This window comes from Acipenser ruthenus, chromosome 16 (assembly GCF_902713425.1).
Source record: "Acipenser ruthenus chromosome 16, fAciRut3.2 maternal haplotype, whole genome shotgun sequence".
Taxonomy (NCBI): domain Eukaryota; kingdom Metazoa; phylum Chordata; class Actinopteri; order Acipenseriformes; family Acipenseridae; genus Acipenser; species Acipenser ruthenus.
Genome location: NC_081204.1, coordinates 34769539 through 34783156, shown reverse-complemented (window position 1 = coordinate 34783156; position 13618 = coordinate 34769539). Strand labels below are relative to the sequence as shown.

At 42.5% G+C, this 13618-nt stretch overlaps 2 protein-coding genes across 2 annotated transcripts; one reads left to right on the top strand and one right to left on the bottom strand.

Annotated features, from left to right (window-relative positions):
* Window positions 1-1340: 1340 nt before the first annotated feature.
* ids (iduronate 2-sulfatase) lies at window positions 1341-8239 on the bottom strand. Its single transcript, XM_058989579.1, has 9 exons — window positions 7581-8239; window positions 6564-6700; window positions 5853-6030; window positions 5359-5447; window positions 4722-4922; window positions 4020-4190; window positions 3132-3258; window positions 2660-2833; window positions 1341-2453 (listed from the first exon to the last, which is right to left on the bottom strand). Exons 1-9 carry the CDS (start codon window positions 7690-7692, stop codon window positions 1990-1992), a joined length of 1653 nt encoding a protein of 550 aa, XP_058845562.1. The 5' UTR covers window positions 7693-8239; the 3' UTR covers window positions 1341-1989.
* A 460-nt stretch (window positions 8240-8699) lies between these two features.
* On the top strand, window positions 8700-13005 carry lygl1 (lysozyme g-like 1). The gene is made up of 5 exons (XM_058989580.1): window positions 8700-8910; window positions 9691-9774; window positions 10944-11140; window positions 11709-11847; window positions 12705-13005. Exons 1-5 carry the CDS (start codon window positions 8907-8909, stop codon window positions 12836-12838), a joined length of 558 nt encoding a protein of 185 aa, XP_058845563.1. The 5' UTR covers window positions 8700-8906; the 3' UTR covers window positions 12839-13005.
* Window positions 13006-13618: the final 613 nt, after the last annotated feature.

The window sequence follows — 13618 nt, the reverse complement described above, 5'->3', positions numbered from 1 at the left end:
TAATTACATTTCAAATCAATAAAAGAAAAATAAATTTAAAATGATATAATTTGCTACTTGAATTAAGAACCCATCCATGAATTGAGCGTACTGTAAATACAATCTCGCGGCTGATCACTGCGCAGACACAGAGGACTCTAGTCAGGAAGCAGCCAGGACTGACCTAAAATGGAATCTTCCACATCATTTTAATTTGCGGGTTTCACAATGACTGTCGCAGGTCTGCGGGTTGCAATGTCAATTTACGAAATGTGGGTCACTTGGGTTGTCTGCAGAAGTGATGGACTGTGATGATGCAGGCTGCCAGGAGTTTAAAGGTTCAAGCTCTGTAGATAAGCAAACACTTCCAGCATCATTAAATCAGGCATGTGCCATTAATTAAGGATTCTTCCCTTTTGACGCATTCACCCATAATGCTGGTTTCCTTTCTTTGCACCATCTTTATTTTCTGCACCCCTACCACTATTGTGATTTCAATGTGTCAACAACAGGAAGCCCAAGCAGCAAAATTAAAACTCTGGCTTCAAACAAAACACAAAACAAAAATGCACCGCTGAGACCAGCCTGGCTGACAAACATTACAGGGGTTTTATGACTTAAAACCAGGGACGCAAAGCGAAGAGGGAGCAAACAAAATCCAGCTCTGGCAAGAGCAATTAGAATCTCTGCTTCAATCAGCCAACGGATCCATCTCTGGCTGGCCTGACCTTGCTTCTCAGACTGTGAGAAACAAGGCACTGGAATTTTCCAGCACAGCTGGCAATGCGGTCTGTCTGCTAGAGCTGAAGACATTGATGTTCCCCCAGGACCCACCTCACAATGTACTCGTGTTGCACATTCAGAAAAAAATAAATAAATAAAAATGAAGCTTTTGACTGCAGATGAGGACTGATGGTTCTTGGAATAGAAAGTATTACAAGAATGCATTTGTTTGAAAACTTCAAATTCCATGCACCTTACCTGAACTGACCTTTATTTGATTTGGGGATTTTTTGGGGGATCAGGTTATACTGTAGCTTAGCAAGGAGTGTCTCTGAAAAATACATACTTGCCTTATAATGAATTAAAACACAAGTAGAAAGAAAAGAGAAGATCTAGGTATACCAGCAATAACCATTGATTGAATACATAGTAATGTAGTAGTATATGTTTCAGCACCATGATACCTGCTTTCAAATTTTAAAAGGACTTCGGCATGGTGTCCATCCAGCAGCAGCTACATATCGTGCACCAGCAGGTGTGTAGGCATGTATCTTTGGGTAAACTACAATGCATTTAAACCAGCTTTCATTTTAGGCTTCTCTAAAAACAAAAAGTTACATAATAAATATATACAAAAACACTTCTAAATCACGTGTTTATTTTTTAAAAATTTCATGAATACAAACACACACGTACATAGTTAACAATAGTAGAAATGAACAAACTTCTTATAATGAAAAAGTGCTATTGTCTTCTCTGAAACAGATGAAAGGCAGCCTTTTATCTATTCTTCCAGTAATTCTGCCCATCACCATACTGGGGCACTGTTCCCACCAGAGAGCCTCTACTATAGATCTTTTTCAAAGCAGATGCTCCAGTAAAACACTGTTTCCAAGCAACCAAAGTATATAATACGAGATCTCTTAGGCACTGTACGAACAGCATGACTCCTACAATGCATGGCTATGCTTAGAAACGACTGCTCTGCAACAGTGTGAATGAGACTGTGTTCATAGAACTTGCTTTCCAGAGAGGACAGAAACCACCCACTGTGATTCAGAGGCTCGCAAGCTGGGAACTAACTTGTACGAGCCACATCACATTGTCATTTTCACCCAACTACTTGAACATTAACTGAAACACTGGAAGGTCAATCACTTTCCCCGGAATGGAGAAAGTGGTACAGAGCCCTTTAAAAAGCAGGTGGTCTTTTAATTGAGATGCCTCTACATGGACGAAGCATCTGTTGTGGGAGGCTGTTAAGTGTTCAAAGTCGTCTTTAGGGTTTTATTTTTGCAGATAGCTCCTGAACCTCTGCACCACGCCGGCGTATTCGGTGATGTTGTACAGGTTCTTGTCCTGGTTCGGGTCGGTGGCTACGAAGTACAGCTCCCCTGCGTGCACGTCCTGGAAGTGGGCTCGGAAGGTGGCCGGGTCGAAGCCCACCCACTCGGTGTAGCGGTAGTCGCAGGAGCGGATGGAGTAGCCCATGACGCGGATGTCTCGGAGGAGAGGCAGGTCCGAGTCGTGCTGGGGCAGGTCCGTGGGTCTCGGGTACTGGCTGTAAGCGATGGCCTCTGAGTTTATCTTCAGCTCGCTGGCACCGAAGGTGTCCCCCAGGCTGAAGCCCTCGGTGCACAGCTCCACGTTGAAGGAAGAGTCTGGGCAGGGGGGCGGCACGGTCAGCCCTGCCAGCTCAGACACTGTAGCGAACAGGTCAACCAGCTCCACAACTTCCCTGACCACAGTGCCTGCGCCAAGCAGAGGAGCGAAATCAACAGGAAGACTATTTTCATAGAACAGCCCAGCTGTGATACTAGGAAACTGCAATAGGCCTAATAATAATAATAATAATAATAATAATAATAATAATAATAATAATAATAATAATAATGAAAATTGACAAGTTTGAAGTAAATTCACACTGTTTTTAAAGCAAAATAAGTTGCTGTTTTACCTTTCGAGACTGTGTCTGGTGTGTGCTGAAAGGGGTCAAGGAAAGGGAAGGTCTTGTCCCCAGGTTTAGGGGTGGGAGCGGTCGTTCCAGGCACATAGATGATTAATGGCACGCGCAAAGCTACATCGAAGTTACTGTACTTGGCCCACTCCCCATGCTCACCCAGAGACCAGCCTGCAACACGCAAATCCACGTTTAAACAAAGTGAATAGGAGGAATTCACTGCAGGAAACAGAGCCATCTTGTGGTTAAAATACAAATACTCATAAAAAAAAAATTGGATGCATCTACAACAATAGTAGGATGCATTTTTTGTCCTTCGAGGAAATATATAAATAAACATGCAGAACAAAAAACATAACACACTATAAAATTAGGACAAAAAAGTAATAAATAAATAAAAGAATGTATTGCTTTCTGAAAATCAGCCTTTGCAGTTGCTTTCTTTAGATGTCCAGACCAGTGCACTGACCGTGATCGGAGGTGAACACCACAATCGTCTCGTTGGCCAAGCCCAAATCATCCAGAGCGCTGAGGAGCTGCCCAGCCTGGGTGTCCAGGTAGGAGACTGCAGCAAAATAACTCTGCCGGATCTGCAGCTGGGGGTGGAAACAACCCACTGCATTAATAAAACCCTGGATCTGCATGTATTACAACCCACTGCATTAACAAAACCCTGGATCTGCATGTATTACAACCCACTGCATTAACAAAACCCTGGATCTGCATGTATTACAACCCACTGCATTAACAAAACCCTGGATCTGCCTGTATTACAACCCACTGCATTAATAAAAATCTGGGTCTGCCTGTATTACAACCCACTGCATTAATAAAACCCTGGGTCTGCCTGTATTACAACCCACTGCATTAACAGAAGCCTGGATCTGCATGTATTATAACCCACTGCATTAACAAAACCCTGGGTCTGCATGTATTACAACCCACTGCATTAATAAAAATCTGGGTCTGCATGTATTACAACCCACTGCATTAACAAAACCCTGGGTCTGCATGTATTACAACCCACTGCATTAATAAAAATCTGGGTCTGCATGTATTACAACCCACTGCATTAATAAAACCCTGGGTCTGCATGTATTACAACCCACTGCATTAATAAAAATCTGGGTCTGCATGTATTACAACCCACTGCATTAATAAAACCCTGGGTCTGCATGTATTACAACCCACTGCATTAACAGAAGCCTGGGTCTGCATGTATTACAACCCACTGCATTAACAGAAGCCTGGGTCTGCATGTAATTACAACACACTGCATTAATAAAACCCTGGGTCTGCATCGATTAGATTAAAGGGAACCCTTTTTCCATCCCTGTCAGCACACACACACACTTACCTGGAAGTCCCGAGGGATCGGTCCATAGGGAAAGCTGACATTCAATGCCTGAACATCTTCCCTCTTCCTGATATCAGTCCATGGATTGTAGGCTACCGTAGGCATTCCTTTGGGGATTTCAGGGTCAGGTGCCAGGGTCATGTTTTCCAAGGGGTACAGCTTTAAGAATTCCTGGTGAGGTGGAGGATAGACATATATTGGGGACATCAAGTGCAGTGGTGTACAAATACTGAGCTCACTCTACTTCTCTATCTGACTTCTAACATATAGAACAAAGAATTAGTTAAAGGCTCTTACACAGCTTAGAACAGGACAATTTATTGACGATATGGCCTAACCTGAATTGTGAATTACCAAATTGTGAAATACCAAAAGGAGCAGTGTATAATAACAGTAATAATAATAATAATAATAATAATATTAAATAATAATAATAAAAAGGAACAAAACCTTAATACTAAATGTAACTTCCCACCAAAGCAAGAAGCCAAGTCTCCCGTCTCTCCCAACCCCTCCTCCCCCAGTTTCATTCTTAATTATCAGCAGCTAGAACTGTTTACTCTCCTCCCCCCTCATTGTAGAATGGATATTTTCATCACCGATGCATTTCAGAAGATTTGTCATCAGGCAGAGCTCTTCTAGTGGATAGGAAAGAGTTTGTGTCCAGCTCTATGCAGACCAGTCCAGCAGCCAGTGAGTTACCTGAGGATATCTGAATGGGATGTGGGGTTTGTGATACCCCACAGCCAGGAAGAAGGGGTGGCTTTCATCTTTCACAGTCTTCAGTAAGCGGACTGCCTCCTCTGTGCTCTGCATGTCTGGCAAGGTGCCTTCGGGCATTTCTGACACGTCCACTGGACACAACAGGTTGGCGTGCAGTTTACCATCCTTGCCTTTGCAAACCTGGGAAAAAAATTAAATAAAAATGATCATGTAACATTTAAACTGGGTGCTCAACTCAGTCAACTCCTTCAAATAGTCAAGTTCTGCAATTATTTTGTGATGCAGGAAACTACAAAATCACCAAACATTACAGGTACAAGGAAGGAAGCCCTTGGGAAATGAAGTGCGAAATAGATCTCTATATAAAATAAATTTTAAAAAAGAGCTAATTTAAAAAAAGAAAAGCTAATCCAGTGAAGTCTGTTCATCCAGAGTGTTTTTTTACAGTGTGTACACTCTATAAAAAAACTAAACAATGTCTGGCAAGAACGCTGTTCTTGTTACAGGATCAAGGATCTCCACATGTAGTTCATTGCAATACCACTGCCTGATGAAAGGCCCTGTCACTGTACCCGACACAAGCAGCATGTCATCGCAGAGGTGACTGGACACTGACCTTCTTTTTCTCATACTCATAAGAAGAAGGATGATATGGACGAGTAGACCAACTATAGGGATAATCATCAGAGTGATTGGAAGCAATGCCTGAAAAAAAAAAACCCACAAACACACACATTACGTTACAGATGCAATCTATATTAAGTCATTTTTTTTCAGTTTATCTGTTTGTTTCTTTTGGATACATGCTTTCCACATGACTCACTGCTATCCTGTATAGCCACACAGCAGAGTCACATTTTCACAGTATAAAACACAGGGGTTTAGATGAGGAGGATTTAAGGCAGCCCCAATATATATAATAATCAAGCCACTAGGTGTCACACGTGGCAGCTTCATCTATTTATTTTACATGATTTTAAAAGGTGGGATCCAAGCCTGGAAATAATGTTACTTAACTCAATGGCATTTTGAGCCATTCCAATTTACTTCTCCGAGCTCCTGTACCCTTCCTTGTTAGCGCCAGCCAGGACAGACAATCCTGGGACCTACCTGGATGGAAGACTTTCCCCACAGACATGGTGATGTAGCCGCTGGATTTGAAATGCTGTGGAAGGGTGGTGTAGTTCCCAGCATGCTCTCTCCAGTAGGAACCAAAGTCATAGAGCCTGGTGGTGTCGGGCCTGCGACCCGTTAGAAACGAAGTCCTGCTCGGGGCACACACAGCTTGCTTTGGAGAAGAAACAAAAAAATACAAAGTTACTCAATCACTCGGAATCCAGGAGCCAAACTCCAAACTGGGTTCACTGCGGTTAACACAGAGCTTCCCAAACCTGGTCCTCGGGACCCCAGTGTCTTCTGGTTTTCATGCCAACTCAGCTCTCAATTACTTAACTAAACCCTTCATTTAACTCATCATTTGCTTAATTTGACCTTTTCAATTGTTCTCAGCTCTTAAAAGTTGCAGATTTCAAGTGAACTATAAGATTTTAAAAGCAACTTAATGTTTAACTTTTTAGGAGCTGCAAACAATTAAAAAGGTAAAATTAAGCAAATGAGTTCAAGTAAGGGTTTCGTTAAGTAACCGAGAGCTCAGTTGGAACCAGAAGACATTGGGGTCCCGAGGACCGGGTTTGGGATGCCCAGGCTTTTTTCACAGCAAGAATTAATTGCAAATCATCATGAGAGCTGTTGGTCACAGAGTACACGTTTATCTCTGGGAGACTCGCTTGTTGTTCACCAAACCATTTAAAACACACTTACCTGTACAAAGGCGTTGTGGAAGACATTGCTTTTGGAAGCAAGCTGGTCAATGTTCGGAGACTTCACGACTGTGTCACCGAAACACCCCAGGCTAGGTCTGAGGTCATCCGCCACTATCAAGAGCACGTTCAGGGAGCCTGGAGAGAACGCAAGGACAATACAGGAGCTACGTTCAAAATAAATCTCCATTGCATTGGTCAGGACAAGTTACCTTTGAGCACGATGTACCTTTAAATCACTGAAACAAGAATCTTTTTTATATATATATATATATATATATATATATATATAGTGTAGGGGTAGGGGTCAAGGCTGGTAAGTGACACAATCAAATATGAAGACATAAGCCCGATTCCAGCTCCTGCACGGTAGCCAGCTCTTTTATACAGCGGTATCGGCTCTATGCTTCAGAGCAGGAGATCCCAGGTTCAAGACCCACCTCCGCCTGCGAGAAACCCCTGCCTGCGGGAACTGCGGTTCACCACAGTATTAATCAGCAGTCTGATTTTCACAACACTGCAGGTAGTTTTCTTGGAAATAGCCCCTGTGTTCACTAAATATGTTACTACTTGGATGGAAATATGACTCCTATTGCATAGCAGTTTCACCAATTCCAGGTTTTACTACAAGCTTGATATGTTAACAAGCTCAGGTGTGCTATTAAACGCCTAGTAAAACCAGGAATGGATCAAACTGCTATACAAGGAGTTTTATTTCCATTCCTGTGCTATCCTACAACATACAGTACAACACATAAGTCCCACCCCGCTATGTTTTTTTAAAAGGCGCAAGTGCAGCGGTAGCGTTAACCCACATGTTATCAGAGTGGGACAGTCGTTTACTCGATTAAAGAAAAGTACATTCTGTAAAGGTGAATGTCAAAGCTTACATGTTTAAACCCGCTGTGGCGCCCTTGTATCAGTACACATGATTCAGATACCGGTGTGCAATGTTACTGGCCTATTCTATTCTAATGATTACTGCTGTTTTTACTGCGGTTGTGTGTGTTTTGTTTACCTTTCTCTTGTAGCCCGTTGAGCACTCGAGTTCGGCTGGCTGGCATTGATGGGACATTGTGGAGACAGGCGAACGCACCGATGCAAGCATACCAAATCAAACACACCAGCATAATATAGCAAAACCGAGCCTCGCTCAGTCACACGCCTTCCAGTCGGGAGTTTCATACACTACCTACAAACTCATAAACTGCCCTGCATGTTAAAAATGACATGCATGCACTCATTTCTTTCAGTTTCGTTGTTGTTTTAAGCTGGGCACACAAACTCCCAAACTGCGTAACGCTTTATTGTATTATTTTCATTCAGTTCCTGGTTCGCTCGACGCTTATTGGCTTATTTTTTATCACATGACGTCCTTGAAATTTATTTTTGAGCCGATTCTGTTTCCTAATTAAATTCACAAAGAAGCTGTTAATTACAAAATATTGTCACTTGTTTTTACCTTCATATGTTGACTGAGCCTGATTCTATTTCGCTTCATTTTTCATTTCAAACAAAAGTGACACATAACGTGAATTGCTCATCGCAGATCCTAATTGCATTTCATTCTTGAACTCGCCTAGTTTATCATTGTGCTTTTGTTATTTTCACTCGTTTAACAGAGTTGTCCCGTCAGATTTTCTTTTCAGCATAAAATACCCAGTACGGAGTGTGCACTGAGAGCAAGTACATCATTTAAAATCTCCTTGATTTGTAGCAAATAAAAAAAATAATAATTGTAAACCCAGTCTTTAATTAATAGATTTCACTTGGATGCAGAGGCAGCTTAACAACGACTAATTGACATTTAAAGGGAGCTAGAGATTTGGAAAATAAAAACGGAAAAGTTCAAGCCCTATATATACATATAAGTAAGACAGAGTGCGCACTATTGCAGGTAATGTTGAAAAAGCCCAGCTGAGCAAGCTGAAGATGCCAGCAGCAGACTCACTTAGCTAACGTAGTCCATGAATAGTGCTAATCAGGGTCTGTGAAACCAGCCCAGGTTTATTTTGCCCCACAAGCCCAGCTCAGCAAGCAGTTAAATGAATCGAAACCATTTCATAATAGCATGATACAAAAGGGGAGTGATGTCTGTTTACATTAATCTTAGCAGCACATGACTGGGTGGAGTTTGGGGATTTCCAGGTTTACAAGAAACGATTGGTATGTGAAGAAATGGTGTGCTGTCAGACCTGATTACTGGTTACTTTTCGATACAGGATCACAATTACTGTATATACCTCGCTGGTTAATAATCAGGCTGTTGCAACAACTGTATAAATAGGAAGCTGGCGCTGCTCTCTGCAGACTGAGGAAGGGAATCCCACAGAACAGCATCAACATGGGTGAGTGCACATTGTACAATGCCACAAGTACACTTGTATCATTTTATTAAAAGACAGTGACTTGATGCTGGGCTTATTGTCATAAGCAAAGTCAAAACTGAGCAATGCAGAGCAATTGTATAAAAGCCAGTGTATTTCAGCAGAAAAAAAAACGACATTATCAAACTCTCTAGATTAACTTTTTTTTTTTTTGTATCATTTACTGTATGGGGTGTTTTCATTATCACACCTGTATGATTTACTGTATGGGGTGTTTTCATTATCACACCTGAATGATTTACTGTATGGGGTGTTTTCATTATCACACCTGAATGATTTACTGTATGGGGTGTTTTCATTATCACACACGTATGATTTTATTACAAGACAGTGACTTGGTGCAACATAATTCACAGTAATTGTATAATATATACAATTGTGTATTTCAGCAGAAAAGGGGGGAAAGACTATGTAAGTTCAACAGGTTTTTTCACAACAAGAAAAAATATCTTGGTATGCTACAAAAGTGTGATTAAACTCTTAAGTGGCTGTACATTATGTATTTAGACAAGTTCTACACGAGGACTGAAATAATAAAACAAGGAAGTACTGTAGCATTGTCTTTCAGTTGTTTGTTTCCCCTCTCCTCCCAATCCAAACGGGTTCCTGTTGTACTCTTCTCCTGCGTGTACTAATGTATATACAGCTTTCATGTTGTGTGTGTGTAAGTGTGTTACTGTTGTATTGATACAGTATATCAAATGCTCTCCAGTAGTTCTGACACCCTGTTTTTCCATAAAGCCTGTATTTACGGAGATGTTACGAAGATCGACACCACTGGTGCATCAGAGAAAACAGCAAAACAGGACAAACTGACAGTGAAAGGTGGGTCTACATCACAGCAGAAACATGCACTTCAACCAAATAGAATCAAGTATATGTGAGGAGTATAGGGGATCCACTGCATCCTTAACCATTACGTTACTGTATAATAATGAAAGGTTCAATAACAAACCCTTTCTGTGTAGAATTTCTTTGATATTAAGTTCATTTTCCTTCTGAAATTTAAAGGACTGCCAGATACCTATCATTGATCTGTATGTTACAGTAAAATCTATAAAAGGAGAATATATATGCCAATGTTAAACCAATTAAAACAAGAGCTCTAAAAGTGTTTTTGTTATACACACCTACGTTACTTTAAAAAGCCTGCGATTGTAGAAACTCCTTGCTGGTCTCCTCCTAAGGAGTCTGTGTCTAGATCACTCCACACACCCTGACTCTCACCTTGGCTCAGGTGGGACTGGCTGTGTCTGGATCACTCCACACACCCTGACTCTCACCTTGGCTGAGGTGGGACTGGCTGTGTCTGGATCACTCCACACACCCTGACTCTCACCTTGGCTCAGGTGGGACTGGCTGTGTCTGGATCACTCCACACACCCTGACTCTCACCTGGGCTCAGGTGGGACTGGCTGTGTCTGGATCACTCCACACACCCTGACTCTCACCTGGGCTCAGGTGGGACTGGCTGTGTCTGGATCACTCCACACACCCTGACTCTCACCTGGGCTCAGGTGGGACTGGCTGTGTCTGGATCACTCCACACACCCTGACTATCACCTGGGCTCAGGTGGGATTGGCTGTGTCTGGATCACTCCACACACCCTGACTCTCACCTGGGCTCAGGTGGGACTGGCTGTGTCTGGATCACTCCAACACCCTGACTCTCACTGTTACACTCCCAGGCTGTGTGATGTAACAATTTTCAGCTTTACTGTAATTATTATTTCATATGCCAAGAAAACCACACTTCACACAAATTAGCTAGTGAGCTGTTGAACTTGAAAAGAAAGGCTTAAAATATGAGGCCAGGGCTCTTGTTAACTATGCCTGTGCTAAGTCTGCCTGCTGGTTTCACACACCCTGATCAGCACTCATCTTGGAGCAGCTTGTGAAAGTTTACATTAGGCAGACCCAGGATTAGTGCTAAATGGAGGCTGTGAAACAGTGTCTTTCTTTATTACTCAATCCTTATGATGTCTCCACCACAGGAGTGGCTGCTTCTCATAAGCTGGCGGAGCATGACCTCGCCAACATGAACAAGTACAAACCGCTGATCATCAAGGTGGGCCGAGCTCAGCAAATGGACCCGTGCGTCATCGCTGGCATTATCTCCCGAGAGTCGCGGGCCGGGACTCAGCTCAAGGATGGCTGGGGAGACCATGGGAATGGCTTTGGACTCATGCAGGTAGGAGGAAATAAACAGGGGGCTGGTGTAACAGGGTGGAGGCTGGGTGTGAACCGGCGACCCGCACACCGCAAGGGAGTGTCTGAACCACTGTGCAAAAGAGCCGGGCTCGTCTGCATTCGTGGTTTTACAGCGTTTAAGCTCATGTCACACAACACTGGCACTCCATGAGAAGATCACACCGAGAGGGACAGACCCCTGGATCCAGGTGCAGCTCCACACCAACCGTATTTATCAACGTGTGCTTATTAATCTGCATGACAGACCAAAACCAAGGAATCAGACTATGGTGGCTAAAGAGTTGTGTTTGTTCTCCCTGTGGGAGAAAGATAAGTCTATGCTTACTGGCCATTATCTCGAAATAGGTTTTTAATGTAATGTTCTTTGAGACTGTATTACCTGGTGAACTCTAGCAGTGTAACAGCAGCATGCTGTATTTGCTGAGTCACTGCTGAAAGCCTGTCATTGCAAGGGAGAGGCTGCAGCCAGCTCCCAATCATCCGCCTGCTAGCAATCAGATCTGTTAAAAACAGGAAGAATCAAATCAATAACCGCTGGTTTCCACCAGGTTGACAAAAGATACCACAGTCCTGCAAAGCCATGGGACGGTGAGCAGCACCTGACTCAGGCAACCCAGATTCTGATTTACATGATCAATGAGATCAAGAAGAAGTTCCCAGGCTGGCCTAAGGAGCACCAGTTCAAAGGTACAGTATACCTGTCTCACAGGACACATCTCCCCATAGTAAAACCACAGCAACATGAAATAAAGCATAGGGAAAGCATGGTAATGGATAGTTAAGCTTTGTAAAGGAAAGCAAGGTATGGTAAAGCATATTAATAAACATGGCAAACTAGGGTAAAATATGGGAAATGCAGAGTATAACCAGGGGAAAAGCATGGGGTAAAACTGCAACAATACAGTGCACAAATACCATGGTAAAGCTGTATAAGGGTCAGCACAGAGAGTAGAGAGTGGTACAGAACGCCAGTGCAGTGGAGGACTGAAGAAGCTGTGTGTATTCCTGCTATCAACTCAATCTGTTACCATTGTTAGGGCTCAAGAGATCTTGGGGTGCAGCTGTTTTTGATTGGCATGGAAGCTGTTCACAATCCTACTTGCTTCCTCTCTTATCTATATGTGCTGAACACTTCCTTTTTTGAGCATCTTTTGCCAGGGCTCTTAGTGGTATCTTGGGTACCATTATCTTTATATGGTTTTTCACCAATAAAAGACTGCATTCGGTATTACTGAAAGTAACTTAGTTTAAGTGAACACTTTGCCTATGCTGGCTTCTGTTGAGTTTAAAAAAACACTTGTTTTGTTATTACTGCTGATTGTATCGATTCAGATAAAATGAGGTGCTGCATCTGGAGTCAACTAAGTGACCTGAGAATACTGCATTGCAAAAGCAGTGAGAAGCTTGTAGCTCAAGCCCATGAAAACCAGTAAACCAGTACCAATGCTATGGTAACTCAAATAAAAGGGTAACGGTGCTGTTATTAAATTGATTGGAAACAAAGCTGAAGTCCAGTCTGGTCAAGGTTACTTGATGTATTTCAGGAGGAATATCAGCCTACAATGCTGGAGCAGAAAACGTCCGCAGCTATGATAGGATGGACATCGGCACCACTGGGGACGACTATGCCAATGACGTTGTTGCCAGAGCCCAATGGTTTAAAACACATGGATACTAAAATAAATAGAAAAGGAGCCCTGTGTAGCACACACCCCTCTTCTGAGTGCGTCTCCTCAAACCTATTAATTCAGCCTTGCCATTGAAGGGGTGTTTACTTTCACACTGTTATATTCAATGATTGTAGTGGATCTTCTGTTTTCTAAGTAAAAAAAGACAACAAATACAGGTCCCTGTCTCTTGTTTTCTTACACATGCAACTTAGCATTAGCAACATTTTCACTGCTCGTCTTGTCATTGGGCAGAAGATCAAAACACTGTAACCCTTTGCTGCCCTGGGTATGTTCTCATGCCTATTTAATGCCTATTTTCTCAGTGTCACATATATTGGACACTGGGCAGCAGAATGTTAAACTGCGGCTTCCTTGTTCCTAATCACTTCCTGTAGCTGTAGGTCACATGGTTTGATTGCACCTTGTTTTATAAATTAGGGTCAGAATGTCCCGCAACACACAGCGTGGTTAGGTGCCAGGATGCAGCAGTGTAATCCTTACATCTACAAACTGCAACGAACAACTAGAAATGCTGCCAATGATATACCCTTATAAAACTAGGATTGACACTGCTTCCACTACCACAAAGAGAAAACATAAACATACCATTTGGCAGCGCTTAAAATAAGCTTTTAATTAAAGTTATTATTTAGGGTTTTGTTAAAGACACTCCTCTAATATTCTCTCAGATTCTCCCCTCAGTGGAGGCCTAGCATATTATTCTGCAATACCATAAAGACACCAGCAGATGGCGCCTGTTGTTAAGGATTGCTTACTCGGTGGTACCC